The following is a 20,620-nucleotide window of genomic DNA, read 5'->3' as shown; positions in this document are numbered from 1 at the left end:
GCTTAAAATACCTAAGGACTGTGTGTTGGTTGCCACGTAATAGTCTATTTCTTACCATGATGTTTTTTGGTATATAGTCGTTTACTGCTCCCACGCTTGGTTGGCATTTCACACTCTCATTGCATGACTCACTTTGAGAGTGGATGCTATTCATTGGTTTAGAAGAATAAGAGAATTCAAATGTCTTAAATACTTTTGTTTAAGTGTTTATCCTCAACTCTTAACTGGATCGTTCTTCAGCCTTTGAAGGCTGCACAGGCAAATTAGAACCTAAAACTTCTTGAGTTTACCTGCTGCACACAACGGAGACCTAGGGTTACAGTTCTGGCTAACCTTTCCCTTTGTCTGACAAAAAAAAAAGTTTGTTAAACTGAATAGTACATCTTTGCTTGGCTGTTCTCTAATGCTGTCAGCTTAAATAATTTTAACTTGCCTTTTAAAATTGCACATTGTGGACCAAGTTCTCAAGGCAATAGCACCGCGGGCTTCTAATGAGGCTCAGCAACATGCATTTTCTGACAATGTAACAGCAGAAATAAAGTATGGCATTGGTGTTTCCTGTCACTGAAAATAAAAGCAGGCTAAATGTCAGCCTCCAGTACAACTTCCATGTGGCCCCAAGGGTTACTGCTATGTAAGATCAACACTTTCAATCACTTGAATGCCGTGAACATGGGTTTTATGTTTTGCATGTGCAAGAGATTGACACCTAGAGCCATTCCCTTCTTTAGCTCATGATTCAGGAGCAGCTTAAATGCATTCCCTTTTTCACCTTGGTCTGCTTTTAGATATGTAGCGTGGATTTTATATTAATATTTTCTGCTATAACAGTCTAAACTGTTCTCATTTATATTCATCTTCTGTTTCCTCTTTCTCTCTTTAAATGTGTCATGGTAAAGTCTGGCTTTTGAGCATCTAGAAACTTGCTTGAATTGCCATTGTTTTGGCTTAGTGCACTGTTATTATGGGGAACAATCCCTGCAGAAGATGTGCACATACCATAACTGGCCCACTGGGCTCTATTACTGCTGTAAAGTAAGCAGAAGTTGAGGAGAGGGAAAACAGAACTAAAAGTAGTGTTTTGAGCAGGTTTGGAACTTGAAGGAACAAGATTCACTGTGAATGTTCCTCACAGTTGCTTACCTTTTGGTCTAAAACACTTGTCTGGGAAGTGATTTGTACCAGTAGGCAGCGTTATGCAAGAATGGTAATGCTGTTCTTTGACTCTTCATATTCACAGCCATAATTTCAGTGATGTACTGTCATCTGAAATATTCTTACCATTTGTGATTATAGGATTTTAACTTTCCATTTTGATTCTTGTGCGTTCCTAGCGTAAGGAAGCTTTTGAGTTTAATGCCTTTTCTACCTCCTTTCAATTCCTGAAATTTCAGTGTTTTAAGTCAGTCCTGTAATAAGGAGAAAATTCTTGTTTGTGTTTCATAGTCTTGTCTCTGTGCGCAGTGGTTTTATATTTAACTCATGATTAAAAGTGTGAGGCAGCCTACGGCAGGTATAAAGTTTTTTTTTAATCTGTTACATTACTAATAACTTCTTAAATTCTTGGCGAGGATTTTCCCGCTTAAAACAATTGCACTCTTGTGATTGCATTCCTGTTGTGTGAAACATCCTTATATGTTTTAATATTGTTGGGAAATGATATTCCCTGTGGTCTCCCGGATGGTTTTGACTGAGTTGTAAAATTAAATGGGAAATTCTTTTTCATCTCCACGCTATGTCTTTATACCTGTTCTGCAGTTTACAAAAACATGTTGTGTTGTGCAGCAGTAATGTATTAATTTGGCCATGAAAAGAACAGTAATAAAAGCAGATAGCTAATGCAAGCTTAGAATGGCAGGATAGCATCAGGTTGAGTAATACAAATGATAGTCTCTTCACAGCGTATTGTTTAACTACTCAGTGACCTGTGAGTGAACCGATGTAAAAAAAAAAAACAAAACAAAACAAAAAAAAAAAAAAAAACAAAAAAACCCCCCACATATGCAAGTTGGTGAGTAATCAGTTTATATATTCCTATTCCTTGCAAATTCTTTCCAAACTTTCTTTGTTATGACAGACCAAAATGCTGCATGTAGAGTGTCATCTGGATGGTGATACTTTTTCAGGTTTTAAGTGTGTTGCTGTTGCCGCCTTTTTTTTTTTTTTTTTTTTTTAAAGAAATGATATATTCATGACATGATGCAAGGTTTCGTCAGTATTTCATGTGGGATTTGGTATAGCTATTAAAAAGCTATGGCTGACTACTGTGGTGAAGTTTGTAGTGAAAGATGCAGCTCAAGCACATTGATTTTCTGGAAATGGTAACTGAGCAGCCAGTTCTGCATCTTGTGCAAGAATAGCTGTGGCTGTAGTACAGTTTGAATGGCAAAAAGCACTATGAAGAGTACCAGGTGGGTGGTTTAATAGGTATTGGTGTGATTACAAGCATTTTTTCTGGATTAGGCGGTGCTGGACTGGATTGAGGCTTTAATCTTGGAGAAAGAAAAAAAAAAATATGGAGTGACCTGGTTATCATCAATTTATGCAGGGGAGAGCGCTACCTCTTCCTAAATAATAGTTGATAGTGCTGCACACTGCCAACCCGCTCAAGCCAATATTGAGTTCTTTCTTTAGCAAGCTGGGTAAAGTAAATAACCCCCTCTGAAGAGGGCACCTTCCTTGGTTGTTGTTTATTTCAAAATTTATGGAAGAGGGTAGTAGGTAGCAAACAGGAGTCCAGTATGAATACTTCCTGATATTGTGAATTCTTTGGGGAAAAAAAAAGGAGATAGTATGAGATCTGCATTTGTAACATGTCAAATAAGATGTATATGTTAAGAAATAAATACTTTTAATAAAATAAATACTATGTGACTTAAACTTAACCTCTTAATGCCTTGAACATGAAGTAGTTGGATAGGATAGATACCCAGAAGCTGAAGTAATGTCAAAAAACCTACTCTCTTCCTCTCTTTCAGAGTGATTGAACAACTTGGTGGTAAACAGCTGGTAATGAACCACATGCATCATGAAGACCAACAAGTTCGTTATAATGCACTACTGGCTGTGCAGAAGCTGATGGTTCACAACTGGTATGTGAAGATTATTTAACATACTACTAACAGTAAGAAATATTGTGTGTGGAGAGAGGACTCAAGACAGTAGATTTCTTTAAGGGGGGAATAACATTTTTATGTGGTAAGACTGCAGTTGTTAAATGATAGAGCAATATGATGCTAATGTGTATGATCTTAGCTAGTTTTTCTGTGTATTTTGGTTGCAGTTGAATTCAGTAGCTTCACCTTACATGACTGAATGTCACATGAGTAATTCACTTGAACACTATTTTAACTTATTTGAACTGCTTAATATTCAATATGAGCTGTAATTTAGGCTTGCACTCGTTCATGTACTTAATTGGCAGTTGCTTTGCAGAATGCATGCCTGACCATTCTTTTGCATTGCTGTTCTTTGCTGTAGTCCTTTCCCCTACTCTACACTGTTATTATTCTGTTGCGCCCCTTAAAATGGCAAGTACAACTTTTCTTGAGCTCCTGGAGTAGCAGAAGCTTATGGGCTGGTTGGTTAGATGAAGTTGAAAATCACTCGCTGGTATCTCTTTCATTAATTGCTGAGAACAGCATTTGAAATGAGATTTTTCTTTCATTGTTTGGTGACTAGTTCTCCAACAAAGCTCCAAAAACCCTGAAGTCTTGGCATGTTCTGCCACAGAACTTGCTGGTGGCTGATGCTGCCTTTCCAACAGAGCATAGGACCTTTACAGTGAAGCATTGAAGGGCTGAAGTTTTGAAAAACTTCAGTGTTCATATAACAACTTTGTATAACTTGCCAAACTAATTAGGTATGCTAAGCATAAAGCATGGGGAGTTAAAAATACTAATTAGGAATTCTTAATCTGATTATTAATTAAGATTTCACCAAAGCTCGTATTTGCAATTTAGCATTGCCTTAGAGAAAGATACAATGCAACAGTACATCTGAGTACATTAAAACATAGATGTTGAGATACAAACAACTAATTTAATTTTGAACTTAAACAACCTTTTATTTCTCAAAAGCTTGGTGCTTGGAAGTACCTATAACTTCTGTTAGTTTTCTTGCTTCTAACACAATGTGATCTTTTTAGAAGGCTGAGTAGTGATGATGTGAAAGTGGTAGAGGAACAAGGTTTATCAAGCACATTCTGACAGGTTAAGTCACCTACTTGCTGTAGAAGACAGGCTAGCAAGGCTGACAAAAAGCTCCTGTCCCTTCTCTGCAGTGTATCTTCTGTAAAACAAAGCTAGTTTTCCCCCTTTTCTTCTGAAGAATGTGGGTTTTAACTCTCGTGCATGTTATATTAATTTTATCCTGCTTCCTCCCTCTCTCATACTGTGGGAACCTTCTATAGCAGAGAAACACACATTTAAAAACCTACTATGACAAATCCAGAGTTAATATTTTCCACCTGTAAGGAGGACTTTGGTAAATAACATTGAATTTCTGAGTGTGTGGAGATGGAGACCAAATGTGTGGTCATGTGCAACCTAATTTTGGGTCATTATTGTATATTACACTCCACCCTGCTTCTCAGCTTGGTGATAGCCTTCTTTTCTCACTATGCTGTTCTGATATATTTGAAGCATCTGGCTATAGCTAAATAGAGATTACCATGTGGAAGGCTTAGTTACTCAATTTACCTTCTGCAGGGGGGACAGCTCTTATTTCATGTGTGTTCTGATGTCTTGAAAATCTGGTAATAAAAATATAAAACTCTGGTCTTTCTCCAGCACAAACCTCACTGCTGGTAAAAGCTTTCCTGGATGCCTAATCTGGCTTTTTCTCATTTTCAAGCTAAGGATACTAATTTCAAAAACATCACCTCTGGTGTTCCAGCTTTGTTTTATTTTTTAATGTCATTAACATTTCTGTACCTGTTTTTCACAGTTTGTGAACCTTTAGACTTGAGACTGAGATTGCAATTATATCTAGTTTCAGATCTTCAGAGGTGTGAATGAAAAGGGTCTGTTTAAGTTAGTGCCATTTTCAGATTCATATTGTCATCTCTTGGAACAACCCTCGGGGACACATTGTCCTTGGCTCGTATTTGCCAAAGCAGTGTTCCCCCTGGAATGGACATCAGATAGCTTAAGCTAAGGAGATGACACATCATTTGTGTGTGGGAAGCTAGATCTGTCTTTGTATAGATCTGGCTTTTGATGTGTGTCAGGAGCTCTTCTGTTTCATAGCTTGTGTGGGGAGAAGAGAGCAGAGTCCCCTGACTGCTGCACGGTGCAGTTCAAGTGCTTACTTAGCTTTGCTTTGTTATAAGATGGATTACTCAGCAACTTCAAGGTTTTGCTTACCTTGCTCTTCAGAGTTGGGGAAGAAATAAGCATTTTTTCCCCTTGCTTTCATGTGTTTTGGAATTCCAGTTATTTCACTCAAAGCAATTGTTTTTTTCCTTGAATTTAATTGGCATGGAACAACTCTGCATTACTATCTGTGACACATCAAGACAGAGGTAGTCAGGCTCTTCCTAGATCTGGAGGCTAACTGAGAGAAGGATTAGAAAATAAAGGCTTGCTCTGCCAGGCTGAGGCTTGGTGCAAGTGCTATGCCCGGAGCAGCAGAATAAGGAAAACTTCTGATACCTGAATCAAGGGAGTGTCATGGGGCAGCTGAAGTGGCATTCTGCAACTGTATCATTAGACTGCTAATAACTCGACTTGGAGACAATTAACTCCGAAGTAATTTGAATAGTTCATTACAGGCTGCTCAACTGGCTTTTCCTTAGGGGTTTTCTTAAGTCAGGGATAAATGGGGGGAAATCAGACTGTCAGGCATTCTGTTAAATGGTGAAGCTACATTGGCAAAAGCAGTAACTGCTGTCAGCTTTTCAGATGAGGTAAGTTCAGGTGAAATATTCCAGTTACATTTGCATGTTAAGTTATGCACTTGATGAAGCAGGGAGCAAAGGTACCTTTTTAGCATCAGTTAATGTCTTTAAATGGTGATTAATCCGGTGTTTTAATCTCATGTGAACTAACTGTGTTAGTTGTGGCACCCCATGCTGATGGTCAAAACCTATTATTGGCAGATGGGGGAGTTCGGCATGGCAATGATGATGCAGATTTTTTGTATGTCCTGTTCAATTTGTGCTTTAACTATGTACAAGAAACATCATCTCCTTATTCCTTGGCTTTGCTGGTGTTCAGAGGCAATGCCCAACTTGACCATTTTAGTATTAGAAACTGATTTTGGGAACCGAGTGCTGGTTGGAGCAAAGTTTTTAATGATGCAGACTTTAAAAGAATCAAATCATTAAGTTCTAAACGGACAGCACTTACATATATCACTTTAAAGAAACCCAATATGCTAATCTGTACAGATGAAGTACGTGCCTTTCATGTGCTTCACAGCACAGCATTTTACTGAACTTCTGGGATGGAATGTTGTGACTCAAAGCACCCACAGTTAGAAGCCCAAGTTCCTTCTGTGAACAACAGAGAGAAGCAGGCTGTTTTTCAGGGCAGTGCAGAGCAGCTTCAGTGCCTGAAGTTGAGCAGTGGGAGTAATCTTCTATCTTGAAGATTTGTGAACGTATAGTCTCCTGGCTTCATTCTAAAGGTGTTAATTCCAGCCTTCTATTACTTTACTAAAGCAAGAGCTAGATGAAGAGCTAGGTGATTTCTAGATGTTCTCCATTTAATGTGTAATTTATTTATGATCTTACTGGTCATCTAGAACATAGTGCATTAGTTTCTACCACTTGCTTTTCTTCTAGCCAGGTTAGGCCCAGGAAAGTTTGCTCATGACTCATGTAGTAAGTGCAGCACATTACTTTTTTTCTTGCTCCGTCAGTAGCAGCGCTGTTGGGAGTTGGGGGCCAGAGGTCAGAGATAAAAGAGAATTGTTACAATATCCAGTTTAGCAGACATGTGCAGAGATGGATCATGTGTGCTCTTTGTTCATGCAAACATAAAGTAAAATGCAGTGGCTTAACTTCTGTAGCTCAAATGTTCTTCAGCATTCATCCAAGTGCTACTGAAACCATAGTGGATCTGATTGCAAGCTTGTTTATTTTCCTTTGGCTGAATCAGGGTAATGGCAGAACTCATAGCATCTTTTGGCAGTTGCTCCCATTGACTAAACTACTGGACTGTGTTGCCCCACCTTTCTGCTTATGCTGTATTAGTGAGCTGCTGTTAGGGAGGGATTGCATCTCTTACCTCTGGGCTCAGGTGTCATGCCTCATCTCCCCAGGGTCCTTTCACCTGTGCAGGCTCTGAGCTATAAACTTCCTTTAAACAGCCAGACTTTTAGAATAAACTGCTAGTCAATGAATTGATACTGACATGGAGAGTATGAGTATGTTGGTGGATGCTAAACGGTGGGAGTTAGGATGCATCGTTGATGCACGTTCAAGTATGGTATTGGAAGTAAAATTAATAAATGGCATACTCAATGAAGCAACAAGTTCAGATAAGCTTTGAATATACAACAGATTCATATATGATTTTCAGAGTGCACATCCCAGACAAAATTACTTGTTTACCATCTTTTAAAATGACTAGTTATGCAGAGAGACGTTAAAATCTGAAACTGCCTAGGATTTGCAGTATGCTATATTTAGAAGCTGTTGTTCTATAGAGTTAGCACTGAATATTCAGCATTTGACACTATTATTTGGTATAAACTTTGTTCTGTAAAGTCCATGTATCTCCTAAGATACCTTCTGTACCATGCTCGCTTTTGGTAGCAAGAAGTGCAAGGTGTAATGATAGTTAACTGGCAGCCATGAAGTTTGTTGTAGCCCCCGCCCCGCTTTTTTGTTTCCCATCCCAACACTCAGACATGTAATGCTTAATAGAGTAGGCTTAAATCTAGGAAACAATGCCTACATGATAATGCAACCACTGTATTTATCCTGTTTCTTAGCCTTCCTCATCAATACAATTCCTTTTTAGTAGTTAACAGAAGTTAGCTGAAAAGTTTGAGGAGAGAGATTGTGTCCCTGATAAAAATTAGTTTTTTTTTTTTTTTAAGAGGACCATTCCTAGCTAGAATGAGACAAGTTAGGTGAAAATCCAATTAGTTATAGGCACACTTGATATCTAGTATGAGTGCTCCATCTTTTTATTTGAACATAAATACGTATTCTTGTAAAGGTTCATTCCATACAGGTAGGGACTGTGGTTTGTATTGTGCATATGCTTTCCAGGATTTCACACTGTGATCATGTTTTCCCTTATGAGATCTGCACTCTTTGTAAAACACACTTTAATATTTCTAGAGCTTCTGTTAATGTGGAGCAAATATTTTGCAAATATCCAACATCCTGCTCAGTTTGCATTTTCTTTTTTCAAAGAAATTGTTCATTTTCATGTGCTATGGTGACAAACATGTCACCAAAGAAGTAACTTTTTGATAGTTCACTTCTGATTAGTGTTACTTTGAGGATTTGATTTTCTGATAGGAAAATTCAGTTAAACATGATCAGTGTCAGTCATTTTGAAATATTCTGTGCCAACTTAAAGCTCCTAACTGTTGAAGGCATTTTGCTTATGGTTCATTGTGGCAACGAAATACTCTGATTAAATATAAAACCACTGCCACATAAAGTTGTGTGGTTTAGTCAAGTTGGTCCTTCTTAATTCACAGAATGGCTCTATGTGTTAGCTCTTAGCACATCTTATAAGTAAAAAATGGCTTATACCTGAAAATAGAAAGGCATATATTGAATTGAATTTCATAGTTTTTTTTCTTTTAAAATCTAATAAAATGTTTGAGTAATAGCCTTGTAATAGGAGCTCATTGATCTGCTGGTTTTTTATAGCTTGTATGTAAAGTTATGAACTGAAAGTCTAGAATTACTCTTCCAAAAAATGGACAAAACCTTTCTGAAGGGAAGCTGCTGAGTGAAAAGGAGGGTCTTGCAGTGTCTCGGTCTGAAGACATACATTAATTTTGCATTTCACATTGTAGGGAGGGCTATAAACCATGCTATGAATAATGTTTTCAGTTATCAGGAGATATTAAGAGACAGTCTACAGATAATTATTGCATTCAGCCAAAGACAGGCTCCATTTGAAAAAAAAGAACTTTCACGTAATGTTTATAATCCCTCTGTTCAACCATTCAGGCTGTTTAGTTTTAGTGTGCACATCAGCATGTTGAACATCTCTTTATTGTGAATAACTAAGGTGAAAAAATGTCTTAGGTGCTGTTCGTCTTAACAGTTTGCTTTTGTTCTACTTGTTTGCATTAAGTGGAATTTGTTATACGAAGTATTAAGCACTGCAGAGATTTTTGCAATATCTCCTCTCTCTCAATATCCAAGGCCACATGTATGTCCTTGACCTATACATAGTGAAAATCACCATGGTTCCACTGGAAATAAGATAATTTATAAAAACTTCAATTTGATGATGGGGCCCAAACTGGTCAAAGTAGCTTTGATTCTGTTGCGTACATTTGTTTCTTCTTTGTTTTTGTTGCTTGTTTGTGCTGGCTTACTTTCAGCACTACTTATAGTCTGCATTGGTATAATAGACAAATGTTTTATCATCTTTAACACTTTTTTTTTTTCTCAAAATATTTTGTATTGCATTAATCCACTGAGTCAAGGAAGAAAATTTTATTCAGCAAACAAGTGACAGAAGAGAACTGCAATTTTCCTGTGTGGTGGCACTCCAGCTTGGGCAGTCTTCCCAACGAAGCTCTTTAGGGAGATGTCTCTTTGTTTTTTAGTTTACTACTTTCATAGATGTACTATTTCTATTTACTTCTGTGAAGAGCAGTGCATGTAATGTATAAAGTATATATTGTATATTTAAAAATATATCTAGTATAGATTTTACATATAAAATAATATATAAAAATATGCAGTGGCATAATTTCTGATCCAGCAGTATGACATGTTAATATTGTATTTCAGGAACCAAATATTAACATAGCTCCAGGTTTGATTTGAGCCTGGTTTCTTTATTTTCTTTGCTGACTTCCATGGCTGTGGCTCTGTGGCAAGGCAAATGCATCTGTGGTGGCCCCTCTCCAGCTCCACCTGCCTTTCTCCTGGCCACCACTGGTGTTAATGTGACACTGCAATAACCAGGTTCAAGGGACCTTATTAGCAGAAAACAATTCACTTGAGTTAAATGAACAAAAAATACCATCTTACCAGAATGCCTGGATGTGTTCCCTGTGAGCAAGGCAGGCATACATGGCTGGAATGGGTTCAAGGGTGGCTGTGCCAGCTTTGTCCCCCACTGGATTAGATGGGGACTTGAGAGGTGGTTACAGCCTTGTCCTGGTATTGCCACTTCATGTCTACTGCTCAGCAGGTTCCAGGGATTGTCACATCTGTGGAGTTGTTTTTGTAGTGTAACAAGACCAATGCTTTCAAGGGACAGTTTAGCCTGCTTAGAGCTGGGAATACATTGGTTGTGTAACTTGAATACTTATTTGTGAAGCCACAGTAAATTACTAGAACTGGTCTGTCTCTTTCAACAAATCCAGGTTATTAGAACCATAGTGGAAATGCAACATAAAAATGGCAAAACTGTTCTGTCTGTTCAAACTAATCCATCTCCTGCCTGTCGTGTGAACTTGTTTAACTATTTGTCATATTTTTATGATTTGTCTGTAACAGTGTATGTTGGCAATGTCTTTTGAGTGGCTTGAGTCATGTGGCAGACTTTATTTATTGTAGCTTTATTACACATCTGTACTCTTTCATAAGGGGAAGAATTTCTTTAGAACTAGCTTTTCAATTTCACTTTCAAAAGCATGGGACTTTAGGTTTATGTTTAGATAGAGAAAAATAAAATCAATATTTTTATATTGTTCTTTGTCAAAGGAAAGCATTCTGCCTCTTAGGAACCTCAGTCTGCTAAAACAAGCTAGACATTACAGATGTTCAAGATCGTCAAATATTTTTTGGATAACCTGGTTCTTTAACAAATTGGAAGCAAGACTTTAAATGTTGTTAGAAAAGAGAGAATGTGAAAATTTCACCCTTCCTTTCTTCTGTGCTTTATCTACCTTTCTTCCCTTGACTGCTAAAAAGAATTTTCAGTTTTCTTTAAAGGACAGGTAAATCTAACTGCACTGGAATTTGGACTATAACACTAAAGGTAGTACTACTTAAATTGCAAGGCTTGTTCCTTTTAGCATATGGCCTCTGGAAATCTGTTGTATGTACATTGAAACTTCCCCATTTATCATAGGTTGATTGTTGTTGACAATGGTCCTTTGCTCAATCTGAATATCAGTATAAAATTTTCAGGTTAGAGTCTTGTGCCATTTTGCAATTATCTCCTTATTCCTTACTCACTGAATTTGGTGGCTTACGGGTTGGATCAGTTCCTTGTGCCTCTTCCTAAATGACCTTTAAGCATTTGTTGCAATTACCATGACACTTCAGTATATCTCAGGTTGAGGGTGTCAGTGTCTCTCATATGCCAACAAAACCAATTAAATTAAATGGAATGAAGCAACAAATTGGAATAAGGATTTGAGATGCAACAAATTCATGTTTAAGTTGCATAAGTTTCCTTTTCTTTTTGGAAAAAGCACTTTGGGTACTGCAGAAAACGTGTTTGAAGATAGGCCTGAAGAAGGGGAAATTGCCAATGTGGAAGGGATCTCACTTGGTTATTCTAATATGAATGAAGATTAATTTGCAAATGGAAATTACTTATGCCTCACTGTCAGACTTTTGAATGACCAAGGAAGTGAGATAATGTGGTGTTTCAAGTTTTGTTGATCTGAGCTTTAGTTGAGAAATGGAGGATTTTGTAGTTACTCTCAAAAGTGATGTACTACACTTGCATGTTTTGATGCTGTTCTGCAGTACAGAGGTAATAATTTTGTGCTCTTGTAAATTTATACTGAATCAATTGTTTCATGTTTGAATGCAGTTAACTGTAAATGCAAGCTTGTCTGAATCAGCTTCATCTGCTTTGTAATAAGGATGGTTTTGAAGGCCTTTCTGTCCCAGTGTGAGGAAAACGGTCAAAGTGGAACTTTTTGTTCCGAAGAGCTAAACTTGCAAATGTGAACTTCCAAGGCACTTGGGCCTTTGCTCAATGAACTTTACATCTTGATGATTAATGCTGGAGACCAAATTGCCTTCTTGTTAAGGAGTAAAGCATTATATGTAAACATACTCAATATTATTGGACTACTGATACATAGAATTTCATTTCTCTTCATCCTCTTAAATGATTTAAAAGAAAAATGAGACTTATGTAATGGCTGGACAGCTGGTATATTTGTATTGAGAAAATGTTTATTACTTCTGACTGGCTTTTGAAGTATTGTATACAATAACACAATGCCTACTCAAGGTAAAAGGCAGCTTTCCAGTGGAATGAATTGGTGACTGAATTTGTTGGTGGCCAGGACAGTATTTTGCTCTTTTCCACAACTTTGTACTTGAATTTTGTACATCTTGTAGAATGCATATTGAGCAACACTCTGCAGGTCTGCTTGGCCTGGTTAAAAGGGAAAGATGGTATTACAGGTAAGATTGTGTATTGAAAGACAATGGGTATGTAGGCCCCAAAGCTCACGTATGTCAAATGTTAGCAGGATATGTTTTGTCTTGGTGTATAGTGTGAGCTAATTAGGCACATGTAAATGTCTGCCAGTAGTGGCCACACTCATATGTCATATACTTTTGCTTCTGAGTTTAACCATCTAGAAACTTGATGTGCTTGCAAAAGACTTTTGTTATGGTAAAGGTGGTCTTTTTCTGAAGTTATGAAGGAAGGACTAACAAAATCAGATTAAAATAGGCTGGAGTGGTCCAATTCATGGGTTCATAGCTTGTAATTTTAAAAATCAAGTCTAATACCTCATTACTTTCCATTGTAGTGTGCATCTCTAATCTGTCAGATGCTGTTTTGAATATTTTGTGAAGTCATTTGTTATCTTGGTAACAAGATCTATCCTTCTTTCACTGTACATGCTGTTATAGTGCAATGTGTTGAATGCTTGCATTCTTAAAGGTAATTTTAATTTTGTGGTGTAAACAGTAATTGAAAAATCCCAGTTTATTTTAAGATTTAACTAAATAACAGTGCAGGATAAATAAAAAAATCTTAGACACTTAATTTGTAATAGCATGGTGATGGACACCTATGTCCAACTTATGTGTGAAGATTGAAGCTTACAGTGCTACTTAACCTCCTGTTGTGATGAAATGCCGGTATGTAAAAAAAACAAAAACAAAACCCATCTTGAATCTTCTTGTCCTTTTAGTATGTATTTTAACAGACAGAGAACAGGGGCTTACTGAAGCTACTCTCAGTAGCTTGAATTTTAGTGGAAGGTGGGAGGGAGAAGTGACCAAAGGCCTGGCAGAATAACTTCATCAGTCTGCTCTCCTAAGGCTGCACATGAAAGCTTCATGTTGAGAAGCTGTTTAAATTCCTCCTATTGGTCTATTACCAATCCCTATCATCATCTGGCATAGACGATGCAAGAACTTGTCCTAGGTTAACCAATGAACTCAATTGGAAAAGATAACCAAATAGAAAATTAACTGGTACTTGTAACAGCCGGTGAGACAAGGCTTTTGCCATTTCGGTGGCCCTTGGTGGTGGCTAAAGAAGTGATGTGGTAGGGACAGTATGGGATTTTCACCTGGGTTTGCAGCATGGCAGTGTAAAGCAGTAACTGCAGGTACTCATTCTGTATGGGGAAAGGGGATAAGAGCTTTTCCTTGTCCCTGGGCTTAAACCTCACAAATGTTGCAAATGAATGACCAAAATAAAAGGTTTTGTAGGGAAGGTGCTGTTCTATCTACCATATGTCCTTAGAAGTTATATATGTCTGTTAAAGCACTAAGTACCTACAAGATATGCTACTGCTCTGCCTTCTCAGAGATTTTTGCTGAATACACTGCACTATGGTTGGATTTTAGTAAGCCTTGAGCATGCATCTGAACCAGTGTAAAATATGCAATAGTTGTACTCTTACAGATTGTTAGCTTGATTGATTTTTCCTACTTCTAAGTAATTGCATAGGAATTTCACATTCAAAATGGTTCATGTGTGCTTTAAGAATAAATAACTTTGCAGGGTTGTGATGCTGTGAGCAGAGCCATGTATGCAGCAAGTGTCAGTTGCTTTCAAGGCTGGATGTCAAGACAAGAAATACTAGAATCAGCACATGCATATAGGCATGAAACAAAGAAAAAAAACCACTGAGGGAGCAGAAGGAGGTTTGGTGAGTTTGGAAGCCCTTCCATAGTTGCTAGATGTATCTTTTTGGATGGCTGTCAAATTTTGTTTATTTTGATGGTACAATTTTGGGTCCTGCAAAACCGCAAGAGCAGTTCATTTCCTCCTTTGCCATCGGGAGTCTCTACTTTGAGGGTGGTAACTTACCTATTATGATCAAGAGTCATACCTATTGGGTGCAGCCCAAGCTTTAAAATACTGTGATCCTGCAGTCACACCTGAGAAAGCTGTGAAGGAAGGTGCTAAATCATAACGTACAGCTCAGCATACAAATTATGTGTTATTTTCTTTGCTAGTGGAATTTGAGGTTAACATACTTTATAGGAATTTTGCTTTTCTAGATACTTAACTTTAAAACTGAGAAAAGTACTATTGGGTGTTACAGTTGTGATGCTAAACTTCATTGTGCGATAGGAGTTGTAATGTATAGGGAATAGCTGTTCAACAGGACACTAAACTGAAAACTAGTCTTTGGAATGTGCAATAAGAACTGATCTTTCTTTTTTTTTTTTTTAATAGAGCAAAAGTGCATCCTCTTGAGTTAGGTTGGTTCATTCTGAACATCTTTGAACTGCTACTAATGTTTAACTTGTGTAGGTTGAAACACCTGTGTAGTGAGAAAAACCGTGGTGCTAAGTGTATGATCAGCAATGGAAAAAGAACACCTATGTTTCACAGATCCTGAAACCTCTCTTTCAGCTGATACAGTGGTACAATTATTGAAGCTTATTTTCTTTAACAAGGAACAACCCAGATATTACTAAAGACCTCTTTCAGCTTTGTGGTTCTTTGAAGTGTTGAACTGTTTCCACAGGAGACAGTGAAAGATGGGAACATTCAGAAGAAATGTGCAGTATTTTTCCATAGAATTTAGATATTGTTGCTTAAGGCAAATGCTAAGAATTTGGGGGGTGTTTGTTCTAGTGTTGAGGATGCTTATAAGTGACTTAGTGCACTTCAAAACACAGTGAGGAAAACACTTTAAAGGAAGTGTTGGTATACAGTGGGCCTGGCTTGGATATCTTTTCTTTCTTCCAACTTGAACATACACTTCTTCAGTCAGTGTCTATTTTGCTAGCCTATGGGTTAAGTTGCCAGTATGTCTGTCGGTATTACTTGTGTTCATGCAGCTGGGTTATGGGAAGACATCCTTTTACATACTTTGCCACAACTTCTCATATGTATATTCAGCAAGCAAATTCTGTGGGCTTTGTGGGTGTTCTTTAACAGTTCCCAGGACTTCTAAATATTATCACTGGGCTTTTTCTTTTTCCAGACAACTTTGTTGATGAATGGTTTGTACCTTATTTTCAGAGGGATAGATGATGGATACCTACAGCTTAGGTACTCTTATAGTAGCTCCTGTTGACTAGCAACAGTAGGCATTATTTGAATGAATAATTCTAAACTTAAGGCTTTTTCCTCTTTCTCTACTTCATACTCCCCACCACTATCCTACTCCCCGCTCTCCAGAATGTTTCTCAATCTAATTTTTTTTTGTATTTCAGGGAATACCTTGGAAAGCAGTTGCAGTCAGAACAACCTCAAACGGCCACCGCACGGAGCTAAACATTTCTGTCAGTTCATGCTTATAACTACAGTATGTTTGTCTTTAAATTAATGTCAAGGAAACACTGAAATCACATGTTCTTTGCCTGCTACTAGTGCGTAAACTTTCCAGCTTTCCTCCAGTGTTGTTGGCTTAGTAAAAATTGTTTGTTCAACTAGTTCTGATGATTATGCCTATTAGCTTCCTGTTATATTCTGAATGTATATGAGGAAATGTGGCTAATATATTGCATTTGTTTTATGTATTTATTCTCATAATAAAGAATGTTATTAAAGGACATTCATTCCATGTTATAATTAGCCTAGGAAAATTGTTAGCTTCTTTTAGCGGGTTATGAGTGTTGTCACTTCCCAGGAAGAGCAAGTAGTCCCTATATGTCTCCAGACAAATTAATAAAGCTTTGACTTGGTGTTCTGTAGGAAATGCAATAACTTGAGAAATGTTGATTATCCGTACTAAAATATATACCAAGTCTCAAAATAGTGTTAAAATTCTATATAAAGCAAATGCATGGTGGTTTTTTTTGCGGGGGGGGAGTACTTCTGTTGTTAGAGACTACACTAAAAAATCTGGACATGAGAAGAGGAAAAGAAAACAAACACTCCTGATAATGGAAATTGATGCACTTAAGATTATTAGTCAAGCTGTATAACATCAGTGTTAAGGCTGTAGATCAGAGAACAAGTTGGGTTTTTTTAATAACGTGCAGTAACTGATGAACTTGGAATTTCATGGAGTGTTTTTGTTATTGAAAACACTTGTAAATGTTAGAGTTCTGGTGTCATTCTAAAATCTATTGTATTTCCTTTATACTAGCAAAATAATTTGGCTATCAATCTTTTCTGTGTTTTGGAGCTCCTGATAGTAAAAAAGATGTAAGCATCAATAAATCAAAGATGATGTTGGATTGGCATGTGAAAACAGTCTTGTATAGATAGGAGCTTGGCTCCAGGCACTTGCAACATTAAGCAGTTAATATTCTTGTGGTTCATTTCTAGAACTGAAAAAAAAGATGAGAGAACTTGACTTAATCTCAGCGGTAGTCTTGTGTGGTGCAAGTCTCTGAGGAAGCTTAGGGTACTTTGCCATCAAGTGAAAAACCAAATTGGGAAAATTTTTCTTATGCAGTCTGGGTTTTCATCATTTGTAACTAAAATTTGACCACTGTTGCAATGGAGAGAGAAGACTTTTAGGGGATGACAGTTTGTGGTGATTTCTTGGCCTGCTTAATTAAAATTGGATTGTGTAGATTAATGACTACTGCTTACTTCTGCATATAGGAGGCATAGGCTTTGACATTGAAGTTAGTATCATGAGGACAGGTGCTGAAGCCTGAAAAGAATTAAACTGATCTTAGTTGGAGTGGGGGTTATCTGAATGGATCCTATCTCAGTGTTGCATGTTGCCACAGTGATGAGGGATACTGGTGGTGTGGAAAGCTGTTGGGAGAACAAGGGTGCACCTACACTGCCATGTTTATCTTGGGTTAGTTGAATGCTCTTGAAATAAATCTCTGAGTCTTCCCTACTTTTCACACTTCAATTTGCATCACATGATGGTGTCCGTGCATGAATGGGGTTCTTCTCTGATAAAGCTAAACTGCAGGACATGCATCCTGTGTGTCTTGGCTACTTGGCAAGTGTTCAGTACACCGGACCAGGTAAGATTCTGTTTGAGGTATGGCCTTTGAAATGCATGCAGAGTGAAAACTGGATTCTTAGCGCCAAATGTCTTGCTCTGCAACTCAGATTCTTGTGTCACACAAGGCTGGAAGGCATTGGATCCATGGTCCCAAGAGAGAAAACGGCAGAGGTGTCCTGGAGCTTTTAACCTTGGAAATCAGGAAACTCAACCAAAAGCTTTTGTTGAATTTCAACTAATTCATAAAACTTTCTACTGCATCTGGTTTTTGTCTGACAAGTTACGATTAGCTTTAGCTTTTGCTACTGTGCGCTGTTTTTACTATTCACCTGTTTGCGTTAGCTCACTTAACTTGCTCAGCCTCGTTCTCCCAAAATCTGGCATGGGGCAAGTAGGCATATGCCATGGTGGCAGATTGAATGCTTCTGGGACCTGTGATGACACTGTGGGTAGAGCTCGGTGTTAGGAAGAGAAGCATGTGCCAGCAGCTTTCTTCCTTCCCTCTGGTGACATAAAGATTTAGAGATGACTTGAGATTAGCTGCCATGGACCAGATGACTAACTCGCTTCTAAAGCAAGGAGATACAGTTACCTCTCTCCAAATTGGGGTAATCAATGTTCTCTTTATGAAATTTTTCTCCATTTTCCTTATTTTTGTTTTGACTCTTATGTTGCATCCAAGAATAAATGGAGTTTAATTTCCTTATAATAAAAGTAACTGAGTCTTTGAAATCTGTATAAGCTGACTTGAAAGTTTTGCATTTGAGGTTTCTTTTGCTTTTCATGATACAGCTGCTTAAATGATTTTCTTTAAACTTTGGTCTCGGTCTGAAAGCTAAATGGAATATAAACTTGAGTAAGTTTGCAAGATGCAGCAACTGTGAAAAGAATTTAAACCTGTCACAATTCAATGCAGGAGAGATGGAGGGGAAGCATGATGAAGAACAGTACTGACATCTGGAACTAAGGCAGGAAAATGCTTTAATCATATGCTTAGTGCATGTTTTATTAGCCCCACAAGCCATTTGAGATCTTTAGGCCTGCAGCCAGATGAAGAGGCGGCCAGATCTTCGTCTTGGCCAGCATGCGCTACTCTGCTAGAAGCAAAACAGGGCTGAGCAGGAGATGGGCTGCCTGGGCCCTGGATGTACCACACTGCCTCAAACCTCTCTTCAGTAGCTCATCAGAACTGCAAAAATGTCTTTGTGCACCTGCATGAACAAGTGAAGATTGTCAACAATTTCTAATACTCGGACCTGCTGGGTCAATATATATATATATTTTTTTTTTTTTCCCCCTCTTCTTTCATGGCTATGACGTGCTAGTTTTAGGCCAGTAAGTGGCAAGGGGTCAGATGGAATCCTGTTGACTCATCTCTATCCAAAAGCTTTTGCTTTTCTCTTTGGCAGCTTCGGCAGAGTAGTTGCGAGTTGTCTTTTTAGAACCACATGCTGTGTCAGAGTTGAGAACAGAGCTAGTGCTCTCACGATGATCACGTATGTTATTAACCTAATTATATCTACTTCCTCTTAGACTCCAAAATGATTATTCAAAAAATCTGAACTGCTGTTGAAATTTTCAAAGGCCTAAGGGTATAATCATTCAAATACCACAGAAAGCAGCAACCTTGCTTGCAAATGTTAGCTGCAGTGTTTAGAGAATTACCTGGGAACTCTTCTTACCTTGGGGTATGCATATTTCATTGGTACAGCTGGTTCTGAGATGCGTCAGACTGCTGAACACAAATGATGTGCTAAAAACTCTCAATATCCTTTGTTTAAGAATATTTTTCATGACCTGCCCCTTGGCCTTACTGCTGCTTGTAAGCTAAGTTACTGTACAGTAAGGAGCCTAATAAAAACCAGAAATGGAATAATGGCTGATAGTTATGCAGAGTGTCTTGCTTCTGTTACTTGGTTGTATCCAAGATCATTTCTGTGCTATGGGAATGTAATTTTTCTCGGGGGAAACTTAAAAAGGAAAAAAAAAAAAAAATCCGTCTTCATATGAAAGTGGGCAGTGGGACAATATTTCTTTTTTCTTTAACCTGATAATCTCGGATTTTCCCAGAAGTGCACAATTTGTCCCTCTGTGTGAAAACTAAATCTGCAGAAGGGAACAATTAAGTTTTTTATGCGTCATCTTTGGTGCTGTTATGTGCATATTCATGATATAATTTTTTCAAGGCTCTTCAGTTAGTTTGCCTTGTCTGGATTCTCTGTAGAGACAAAACTGTCAAGCTGAAAATTTAAATAACTCTTTCATTGTCATCATAAACTATTTTAAAAAGGCACACATCCAGCTCTGACAAAAAATGGGCAAAGAAATTGGGTAGCTGATTGTGGCGATGACAGTTAAAACCTATTGATTTGGAAATCACAGAACTGCTACAGTATCAGATTATTTTGTAGAAAGAAAACATGATAAATTGCAGACTTAAAGGTCATCATTCTCTAGATAACTTCCATGAAAAGGAAGTGTGCAAAACAAGCCTATTCTGTCAGTTTCGGGTGGCTAAAATACAGCTTCAGCTTATGAGTCTGCCAGTGTGGGGATCACAGCTAATAGTTTGGTTGTGGATGCATGCAAACACATCTGCAAAAACCAGATACTTTGGTCATCAATGAAAAAGATGAAATAAATAACCTTTAGAAATGTTCTTTTTTTTTCCTTTCATTTTTCAGTGTTGCAACCTTTTTTTTTTTTTTTTTTCTAGGAGATCACAGGATATTTTAATCTCAAGGCATTTACAAATAATCACTTCATATCTGGCTTCCCCAGCTAGCGCACTTGAACTGAGCTGGTCCTTTCCTATCCAAATGTATGGGCATGAGACCACTGGTGAGATACTGAAATCCATCTGCAATGTCTTCAATTGGTAAAGTCCTTTTACAGGAGAAATTCTTAGTGCAAAGTGCACAAATTGTACCTTCTGTTGTATTTCTGAATGTCACTCCTCTCTTGGTATTTCAGTTCTTAGTGCCATCTAGTTCTTTCTATATTATATTCTAACTTCTCTTAGAACTGGTAGTATTTCCCAATTTAAATACATTGTGGTACTATGTCAAGCAGATGATGGACGAGACCTAGAATAAAGGAAATGCTTTAGAAAAAATTAGTTATCTTCCTCTGGTAAGAAAAGGCTATTTATGCCTCT

General features: G+C 37.7%; 1 protein-coding gene across 3 annotated transcripts in view; it reads left to right on the top strand.

Moving 5' to 3' along the window:
* The window catches only part of ATP6V1H (ATPase H+ transporting V1 subunit H), a 50,918-nt gene extending 34,175 nt beyond the window's left edge, over positions 1–16,743 (top strand). For all 3 annotated transcript variants that reach the window (XM_052787414.1, XM_052787415.1, XM_052787416.1), the window contains exons 13-14: positions 2,979–3,092; positions 15,761–16,743. In XM_052787414.1, the coding sequence (XP_052643374.1) occupies positions 2,979–3,092; positions 15,761–15,821 (175 nt within the window). In that variant the 3' untranslated portion in view covers positions 15,822–16,743. The remainder of the gene's footprint in view (positions 1–2,978; positions 3,093–15,760) is intronic.
* Positions 16,744–20,620: the final 3,877 nt, after the last annotated feature.

This window comes from Harpia harpyja, chromosome 5 (genome assembly GCF_026419915.1).
Source record: "Harpia harpyja isolate bHarHar1 chromosome 5, bHarHar1 primary haplotype, whole genome shotgun sequence".
NCBI classification, from domain to species: Eukaryota; Metazoa; Chordata; class Aves; order Accipitriformes; family Accipitridae; genus Harpia; species Harpia harpyja.
The sequence above is the reverse complement of the archived record's forward strand: the minus strand, read 5'-3'. Positions and strand labels throughout refer to the sequence as shown.